Below are 10,750 nucleotides of genomic sequence, written 5' to 3'. Positions count from 1 at the left end.
GTGCCTATTTTCGGTGGCTTTTTATAGCTCTGTTTATGAATTTAAGTATTTCTTTCTTTAGGCCCATCCCTCAGCTTTTTATTACAACAAGTGGCAGGGTTACCAAGTGGCAGGGTTACCAAGTGGCAGGGTTACCAAGTGGCAGGGTTACCAAGTGGCAGGGTTACCACTGTTGTATTTGGAATCCCAGATTTGCCCTTTAAATTAATATACTTGGACTCTCAGCATCCCATTGCTAACCTTAATGACATAATACTGCATTCACATATGAAATATTTAATTGTATTCTGTTATTCTGATATGTGAGTTGGTTAGATATGTATCATTTCTGAGGGAGTGCTAATGTTGCCAGTATTTTTATTGTATTTTATTTCTGGCATTCATTCAAGCTCCAGAGGGCTAAACAACATGAATCAATAAACATAATATGTTTTTAACATAAATGATTTGAAGTCAGTATCACCATCCTTTCAACAGACAGTGAGAGTTTCTCACATACATATCACCATTCCTCATTCATCTTTTTGCACTTCCATGGATATTCTCAGCTTCACACCTAAAGATCTGCTGGAGTGTCCCATCTACTCATTAGATCTCTGTCTCCATGGTAACATGACTTGGAAGAATCCTTTTCTATTATTTGAATGTATTTAACCTTTATCTAACTAAGTCTATAATGAAGGTACTTCAGTGCTACTTCTGACTAGTTAAGGTCACACAGAGGAACCCTCTCTTGGATGATACCATAATTGTTTTTTTGGACTATTTTCCCCCAATCGTCTGACATATTTTTTTAATATTTCTTTATGATAGGATAGATAGATATAGTTTGGGAGATAGACATAAAGGATTTAAGGGCACAGACAGACAGCTGAGCCGGGACTCAAGCCCCCGTTGCCCTGTCGCACTATGGGCTGTGGTCAACATTTGTGCACTTTATAGGGAATAGGTTACCATTTCAGAGTCAGACATAGGCCGTCGTCCCTGCTGCTCTTCTCCCCAGTCACTCAGTGTTCCAGCAGTCTGCTGGCCTTTACAGGGAAAAGTCACACTGCATGTGTTAAATGAGTTGACCAGTCTGGGTGTAAAAACACTGTCATTACTCTCTCATCTAACAGGGACATGCTGCTCCGGGAGATTGCCTGGTAACTCTGGCTAATGGAAATACTTCATTATGGATTGTAGAGTGAATTGATTGTAGATTGTTTAATAGGATTCTAAACTGTATCAAATCACCATGGATGTGGTGGATGTTTGGCTTGACAATGACAGAGATTGGAGTCAGGAAACCCTGATTTTGGACTATGGGCTGTAAACAACTGCCTGCATTCTCCACCGCATGCATCATAAACTGTGAGTGTTAGGGTTCAGGGGACGTGTACTGTGTAGTTTCTGGTGTGTATGCTGTGTACTGTGTACTGTGTAGTTTCCGCTGTTTGTGCAGAATCTAGTGAACAGTAGGCGTGTTCTGTTCATCTAACCAGAGAGAGAGAGAGAGAGAGAGAGACTGCCCTCCCTGACGGTAGGGTTATCTCTATGGTCCTGCCAACCTCACATATCGCTGTCTCTCATAGCGCATGTGAGGCAGCTCAAAACAATGATTGACTTGTTAGTTGGTTTTGTTTGGTGCAGACTCAACTCTTCAAGTAGCTCTGAGAAAGAATTTGATTCGATTGCCCCATTTCCAAAGGTACAGTAAAGTTGCACAGCTCATTTTAAAAATGTCATTTCAAACACATGCAAACAATCAACAGATAATAGAAATAAATTATCTTGTTCCTTTCTGTTAGAAGTTAAGTGATAACAGACCCATATCACCAACAAACACTGTTATGAGGGCTCTCTTACACAAACACTGGTATGAGGGCTCTCTTACACAAACACTGTTATGAGGGCTCTCTTACACAAACACTGTTATGAGGGCTCTCTTACACAAACACTGGTATGAGGGCTCTCTTACACAAACACTGGTATGAGGGCTCTCTTACACAAACACTGGTATGAGGGCTCTCTTACACAAACACTGGTATGAGGGCTCTCTTACACAAACACTGGTATGAGGGCTCTCTTACACAAACACTGGTATGAGGGCTCTCTTACACAAACACTGGTATGAGGGCTCTCTTACACAAACACTGGTATGAGGGCTCTCTTACACAAACACTGGTATGAGGGCTCTCTTACACAAACACTGGTATGAGGGCTCTCTTACACAAACACTGGTATGAGGGCTCTCTTACACAAACACTGGTATGAGGGCTCTCTTACACAAACACTGGTATGAGGGCTCTCTTACACAAACACTGGTATGAGGGCTCTCTTACACAAACACTGGTATGAGGGCTCTCTTACACAAAAACGTTTTTAGAAGGGTGTTATGTTTTCTGGATGTTTTATGCCCATAATGCATCACTGGGAATTTCTCAAATTTCCTCCCACAACAATTGAGTTTTTAAAGGCTCTTGGATGTATGAGACCCTGGCTTGTGTTTGTGGCATTGTTTGTTCCTCTGACGTGTAGACAGACAGGCTGAGCGAGGCCTCCCTCCCTAACATCTCTAGTGTATTAAAGAGTTCATATGGCTCTGGTATTTACAGCCACACTCTGAACCTCCTCTCCTCTACACACTCTTATCCTCTCCAATAGTCATAGGCTCCTCTATGTCACACTCCCCTCAGTCCCCTAGGTGGGGCTAAACACAAACTTACTTCTGACAGAATCCATTTTTCACTCCTACCTCAGTGTGAGTTTTGTTTGTGTGGTTTAATAATTAGGAGTTGATATACAGATCAGTGACTGGCACTGGAGGACTTAGCTCCTTTAAGTCCATCTGGAGTGTGTTTGTTGCTTTTTAAATCTGGTGGCCAGCTTTGTTCTGAATACAATGACTTACAGCCTCCAGTGGTGCCTGCCTGTTCACAGAGGTGACTAATGCTGCAATATGGAACCATGTCTGTCTGGACCTTGTCTGACTAGAACAAGATAACTCTGTCTAGCTACTTGTTTTCAGACAGGAACGGTGGATCTATGTTCTGGCTTCTACATACCAGTGTGGTTTCCACAGGCATGTGATTTCCATAGCATAAGTGAATACCATATGTATGATCTTGTCTTGGTTTTTCCTTTAATTTAAACGTAATCTTAATTGAAACGTAATCTCAATTGAAACGTAATCTTAATTTAAATGTAATCTCTATTTAAACGTAATCTCAATTTAAACGTAATCTTAATTTAATCGTAATCTCAATTTAAACAATCTCAATTTAAACGTAATCTTAATTTAATCGTAATCTCAATTTAAACATAATCTCAATTTAAACGTAATCTCAATTTAAACGTAATCTTAATTTAATCGTAATCTCAATTTAAACAATCTCAATTTAAACGTAATCTTAATTTAATCGTAATCTCAATTTAAACGTAATCTCAATTTAAACGTAATCTTAATTTAAATGTAATCTCTATTTAAACGTAATCTTAATTTAATCTTAATCTCAATTTAAACATAATCTCAATTTAAACGTAATCTCAATTTAAACATAATCTCAATTTAAACGTAATCTCAACAGAGTCTGAAGTACAAAATCTGAAGTGAGAGCAAATTATCAGTATGAAAATGATTACTAAATAACAATATAACAATAACAATAACAAAACACCTTCCGTTAATCCTACAACTATTTCCCTGTACAGTAGCATGTCCACCACACAGTATTAGCGTAGGAGTGAGTAACATGGTCTTGAAGGGGTGCTGGGTGGTCCAGGCGTGGCTCTGACTTTGATGTGTTGCATTTCTCCCTCTTAGTTCCTCAACCAGCCAGCCTAGTGAGTCTCTCCTACTATATAAGTTCCCTCTCCCCAGCCAGATCCCATTTCTCAGTGTTCCTGTGTACCTGAAGGAGCTTCCTGGGATATCATCATGAAGATCCTGTTTGCAGCTCTCCTTGCTGTGTTTGTCCTGTCTAACTTTGACATGGTGGACTCTTCTTATGATAAGATAGTCTACCACAGTAAAGTCAGAGCAAGAAAAGAGGGGTAAGTTTATTATTTTGGTTATTGTTGTTATTAATATTGGTAATAGAAGTAGTTGTAGTAGCAGTATTGTTATTATTATTGCTATTATTATTTGTATTATTATTGTTGTTAGTATTACTATTATTATCTGAAGGGCTTGCTCTGCAGTCACTGATTTATGCTGATCCATACACAGTCTCTACAAATGTGTCATGTAAAAGTCATTTTTAATGCAAACTTTTGCTGAGTTGAAACAATACTATTTTTCTGCTTTTATAATAATTTACAGAGACTTTAATTCTGAATATGATTATTTCATAAATGATAAATTGATCATGCTTTAAAGTTCACCAAACTACATTTAAGAGCTAATGTCAAATCAAATCAAATCAAATGTTATTGGTCACATACACACGATTAGCAGATGTTAATGCGAGTGTAGCAAAATGCTTGTGCTTCTAGTTCCGACAGTGCAGTAATATCTAACAAGTAACCTAACAAATTCACAATGACTACCTAATACACACAAGTGTAAAGGGATGAATAAGAATATGTACATATAAATATATGGATGAGCGATGGCCGTGCGGCATAGGCAAGATGCAGTAGATGGTATAGAGTACAGTATATACATATGAGATGAGTAATGTAGGATATGTATACATTATTGAAGTTGTGTTATTTAAAGTGACTAGTAATACATTTATTACATCCATTTATATATTTTTTTAAATTGGCCAGAGATGTGAGTCAGTGTGTTGGCAGCAGTCACTCTATGTTAGTGATGGCTGTTTAACAGTCTGATGGCCTTGAGATAGAAGCTGTTTTTCAGTCTCTCGGTCCCCGCTTTGATGCACTCGTACTGACCTCGCCTTCTGGATGGTACAGATTCATGTAAAGAACTTGCCATGTCAGATACATTTTTATGAAAGAAAATATTACCAAATTGACAAAAGTGAAATAACAAAAGTGAAATATTCTGTGAAAGTGAAATAAGGATAAGAAATCAGACATATAGTATTTACTACATGGTATGCTGCATGCAGAACACTTTAGCTATTCCAACTGTGTTCATTTAACATTCTGTCTCCTCTGTTTCCCTGGCGACCGTTAGACCCAACGTGTGCGCTCTGCAGCAGGTCATGGGGACCAAGAAGAAGTACTTCAGCACGTGTCGTAACTGGTATCAAGGGGCCATCTGTGGAAAGAAAGCGTAAGTGACTTCTAGTTCTTTTTTAGGCTCCTCCTGGACACATTCTTCCCTCTGGGTTCAAAGATGAATAATATGACACTGCTAGGTTTAGCTTCAGGGCTTTGATAGGGACCACTGTGTGGACCACAGGGGATGTGTCCAACATGGCCTCGTGTATAGTGCACTACATTTGACCAGAGTCCGTAGGCTTCTGGTCAAAAGTAGTGCACTATACAAAGAATAGGGTTCCATTAGGAACAGATATGAACCCAGGAATGACGTAGTCTCATGTACCACACAGAAATGTCCAAATGACACCTGGATGCTCCCTAGTGCCATGGAAACCACAGAACCTCAGAGCAGAGCTTAATAATAGCAATAATAATAATAATAATAATAATAACAATAATTATTAAGTGGGTGCTTATATTTGTCCTTTTTCACATATGTACAAGTAAGTGTGTATTAATACACATGTGAATTGGAAATGTTTTTTTTTTGCATATCCCAACTCCCCCGTTGGTATACAGCCAGGGGTCACATTCCTTCACTTGGAAGTCAATGTAACAGATTTATGTGCCTTTCGTGAGGCTTTGAATCAGTTCCAGAGTCGAATATGGTACGGTTTAAACGTGGTATGTGTTATGGTACAGATTATACGTGGTATGTGTTATGGTACGGATTATGTGTTATGGTACAGATTATACGTGGTATGTGTTATGGTACAGATTATACGTGGTGTGTGTTATGGTAGGGGTTATACAGGTTGTGTGTTATGGTACAGATTATACGTAATATGTGTTATGGTACAGATTATACGTGGTGTGTGTTATGGTAGGGGTTATACGGGTTGTGTGTTATGGTACAGATTATACGTGGTATGTGTTATGGTACGGTTATACAGGTTATATGTTATGGTACAGATTATACGGATTATATGTTATGGTACAGATTATACGTGGTATGTGTTATGGTACAGATTATACGGGTTATGTGTTATGGTACAGATTATGCGTGGTGTGTGTTATGGTACAGATTATACGGGTTATGTATTATGGTACAGATTATACGTGGTATGTGTTATGGTACAGATTATACGTGGTATGTGTTATGGTACGGATTATACGGGTTATGTGTTAAGGTACGGTTTAAACGTGGTATGTGTTATGGTACGGATTATATGTGGTATTGTACGGATTATACGGGTTATGTGTTATGGTACAGATTATACGGGTTATGTGTTATGGTACAGATTATACGTGGTATGGTACGGATTATACGGGTTAGGTGTTATGGTACGGTTTATACGGGTTATGTGTTATGGTACAGATTATACGGATTATATGTTATGGTACAGATTATACGTGGTATGTGTTATGGTACAGATTATACGGGTTATGTGTTATGGTACAGATTATGTGTGGTGTGTGTTATGGTACAGATTATACGGGTTATGTATTATGGTACAGATTATACGTGGTATGTGTTATGGTACAGATTATACGTGGTGTGTGTTATGGTAGGGGTTATACAGGTTGTGTGTTATGGTACAGATTATACGTAATATGTGTTATGGTACAGATTATACGTGGTGTGTGTTATGGTAGGGGTTATACGGGTTGTGTGTTATGGTACAGATTATACGTGGTATGTGTTATGGTACAGATTATACGGGTTATGTGTTATGGTACAGATTATGCGTGGTGTGTGTTATGGTACAGATTATACGGGTTATGTATTATGGTACAGATTATACGTGGTATGTGTTATGGTACAGATTATACGTGGTGTGTGTTATGGTAGGGGTTATACAGGTTGTGTGTTATGGTACAGATTATACGTAATATGTGTTATGGTACAGATTATACGTGGTGTGTGTTATGGTAGGGGTTATACGGGTTGTGTGTTATGGTACAGATTATACGTGGTATGTGTTATGGTACGGTTATACAGGTTATATGTTATGGTACAGATTATACGGATTATATGTTATGGTACAGATTATACGTAGTATGTGTTATGGTACAGATTATACGGGTTATGTGTTATGGTACAGATTATGCGTGGTGTGTGTTATGGTACGGATTATACGGGTTATGTATTATGGTACAGATTATACGTGGTATGTGTTATGGTACGGTTATACAGGTTATATGTTATGGTACAGATTATACGGATTATATGTTATGGTACAGATTATACGTGGTATGTGTTATGGTACAGATTATACGGGTTATGTGTTATGGTACAGATTATGCGTGGTGTGTGTTATGGTACAGATTATACGGGTTATGTATTATGGTACAGATTATACGTGGTATGTGTTATGGTACAGATTATACGTGGTATGTGTTATGGTACGGATAATACGGGTTATGTGTTAAAGTACGGTTTAAACGTGGTATGTGTTATGGTACGGATTATATGTGGTATGGTACGGATTATACGGGTTATGTGTTATGGTACAGATTATACGGGTTATGTGTTATGATACAGATTATACGTGGTATGGTACAGATTATACGGGTTATGTGTTATGGTACAGATTATACGTGGTATGGTACGGTTTATACGGGTTAGGTGTTATGGTACGGATTATACGGGTTACGTGTTATGGTACGGAGTATGTGATACGGTACAGGGTTAAATAGGGTATGTGTTATGGAACGGGGGAGGTGATATGGTACGGGGTTATATAGGGTATGTGTTATGGTACAGGGTATGTAATATGGTAAAGGGTTATACAGGGTATGTGTTACGGTACGGGGTATGTGATATGGTACGGATTATACGGGGTACGTGTTAAACGGGTATGTGTGTAGATTTACGATCACCCTTTAAAACCAGTCAGGAATTTTTAGGGTATGTCCCAAATGGCACCCTATTCCCTATATAGTGCACTACATTTGACCAGAACCAACAGTAGTACACAATATAGGGAATAGGGCTCCATTTGGAATGAAGCAGGGAGTTTTAGGGAAGATAACAAAGGTCTGTGTTATCTTTGACTTATTTTGTCACCAACATCAGAGGATGTAGGAAGATGTTGAGAAACAAAGAGACCTTTAACGGAACTATGCCTGAATTTGAATTTGAGAGGGAGAGCAGTTAAGAAGGATAGGTTAAATTAACATAAAAATGAATAGCACTCAAGATTAATCTAGGAGGATGACGGACCATCAAATACACTCTCTTCATCCAGTGTATGCTGGGAAACAAAGATTAGTCTGAAGAAGAGGAGTTCAGAGGGTTTAGTAATGAACATCAAAGGAACAAGATTTAAGATTATACCCAAGCAAGCCTTCAACTCTTGCACGAAACATCAATGCACAACCACATGCATTATAAAGGTCCTAGTTACTATGGTTATGGTGGTTATTATGGTATGGTGAGTGTGGACGCCGTAGGGGCGCCACTGTGGTTCACTGCTGGATCCTGGCTCTGATGGGGCAGTAATGTGTCAGCCAAATTTACTGGTTGGAGGTTGAAACATTGGAAACTCAGTGAGTACAGACAGAGAGGACAGAGCCCACATAGTACAGAGAGGTTTCCCACATAGTGCTGCTCACATAGTGCTGCTGCTGCTCACATAGTGCTGCTGCTCACATAGTGCTGCTGCTGCTCACATAGTGCTGCTGCTCACATAGTGCTGCTGCTGCTCACATAGTGCTGCTGCTGCTCACATAGTGCTGCTGCTGCTCACATAGTGCTGCTGCTGCTCACATAGTGCTGCTGCTGCTCACATAGTGCTGCTGCTGCTCACATAGTGCTGCTGCCCACATAGTGCTGCTGCTGCCCACATAGTGCTGCTGCCCACATAGTGCTGCTGCTGCCCACATAGTGCTGCTGCTGCCCACATAGTGCTGCTGCTGCCCACATAGTGCTGCTGCTGCCCACATAATGCTGCTCACATAGTGCTGCTGCTGCTCACATAGTGCTGCTGCTGCTCACATAGTGCTGCTGCTGCTCACATAGTGCTGCTGCTGCTCACATAGTGCTGCTGCTGCTCACATAGTGCTGCTGCTGCTCACATAGTGCTGCTGCTGCTCACATAGTGCTGCTGCTGCTCACATAGTGCTGCTGCTGCTCACATAGTGCTGCTGCTGCTCACATAGTGCTGCTGCTGCTCACATAGTGCTGCTGCTGCTCACATAGTGCTGCTGCTGCCCACATAGTGCTGCTGCTCACATAGTGCTGCTGCTGCCCACATAGTGCTGCTCACATAGTGCTGCTGCTCACATAGTGCTGCTGCTGCTCACATAGTGCTGCTGCTCACATAGTGCTGCTGCTCACATAGTGCTGCTCACATAGTCCTGCTGCTCACATACCTCTGTTGCTTGTATCATAGTGCTGCTCACATAGAGCTGCTGCTGCTCACATAGTGCTGCTTACATTGTGCTGCTGCTGCTCACATAGTGCTGCTCACATAGTGCTGCTCACATAGTGCTGCTGCTGACCACATAGTGCTACTCACATAGTGCTGCTGCTCACATAGTGCTGCTGCTGCTCACATAGTGCTGCTCACATAGTGCTGCTGCTCACATAGTGCTGCTGCTGCTCACATAGTGCTGCTCACATAGTCCTGCTGCTCACATACCTCTGTTGCTTGTATCATAGTGCTGCTCACATAGTGCTGCTGCTGCTCACATAGTGCTGCTGCCCACATAGTGCTGCTCACATAGTGCTGCTCACATAGTGCTGCTCACATAGTGCTGCTGCCCACATAGTGCTGCTGCTGCTCACATAGTGCTGCTGCTGTTCACATAGTGCTGCTGCTCACATAGTGCTGCTGCTGCTCACATAGTGCTGCTCACATAGTCCTGCTGCTCACATACCTCTGTTGCTTGTATCATAGTGCTGCTCACATAGAGCTGCTGCTGCTCACATAGTGCTGCTTACATAGTGCTGCTCACATAGTGCTGCTGCCCACATAGTGCTGCTCACATAGTGCTGCTCACATAGTGCTGCTGCTCACATAGTGCTGCTGCTCACATAGTGCTGCTGCCCACATAGTGCTGCTGCTCACATAGTGCTGCTGCTGCTCACATAGTGCTGCTCACATAGTGCTGCTCACATAGTGCTGCTGCTGCCCACATAGTGCTGCTCACATAGTGCTGCTGCTCACATAGTGCTGCTGCTGCTGCTCACATAGTGCTGCTCACATAGTGCTGCTGCTGCTCACATAGTGCTGCTCACATAGTCCTGCTGCTCACATACCTCTGTTGCTTGTATCATAGTGCTGCTCACATAGAGCTGCTGCTGCTCACATAGTGCTGCTTACATTGTGCTGCTGCTGCTCACATAGTGCTGCTCACATAGTGCTGCTGCTGCCCACATAGTGCTGCTCACATAGTGCTGCTGCTCACATAGTGCTGCTGCTGCTCACATAGTGCTGCTCACATAGTGCTGCTGCTCACATAGTGCTGCTGCTGCTCACATAGTGCTGCTCACATAGTCCTGCTGCTCACATACCTCTGTTGCTTGTATCATAGTGCTGCTCACATAGTGCTGCTGCTGCTCACATAGTGCTGCTGCCCACATAGT

The 10,750-nt window shown here is 41.3% G+C and overlaps 1 protein-coding gene across 3 annotated transcripts in view; it reads left to right on the top strand.

Moving 5' to 3' along the window:
• Window positions 1-3,706: 3,706 nt before the first annotated feature.
• Window positions 3,707-10,750, top strand: part of LOC109905638 (periostin-like) — a 46,786-nt gene continuing 39,742 nt past the window's right edge. For 2 of the 3 annotated variants that reach the window (XM_031790730.1, XM_031790729.1), the window contains exons 1-2: window positions 3,846-4,035; window positions 5,129-5,227. In XM_031790730.1, coding sequence (XP_031646590.1) covers window positions 3,920-4,035; window positions 5,129-5,227 — 215 coding nt within the window. In that variant the 5' untranslated portion in view covers window positions 3,846-3,919. Of the gene's footprint in view, window positions 4,036-5,128; window positions 5,228-10,750 lie in introns of all 3 variants that reach the window. The other variant, XM_031790728.1, reaches the window with a different exon arrangement.

Source organism: Oncorhynchus kisutch, linkage group LG15 (genome assembly GCF_002021735.2).
Source record: "Oncorhynchus kisutch isolate 150728-3 linkage group LG15, Okis_V2, whole genome shotgun sequence".
NCBI lineage: Eukaryota > Metazoa > Chordata > Actinopteri > Salmoniformes > Salmonidae > Oncorhynchus > Oncorhynchus kisutch.
The sequence above is the reverse complement of the archived record's forward strand: the minus strand, read 5'-3'. Positions and strand labels throughout refer to the sequence as shown.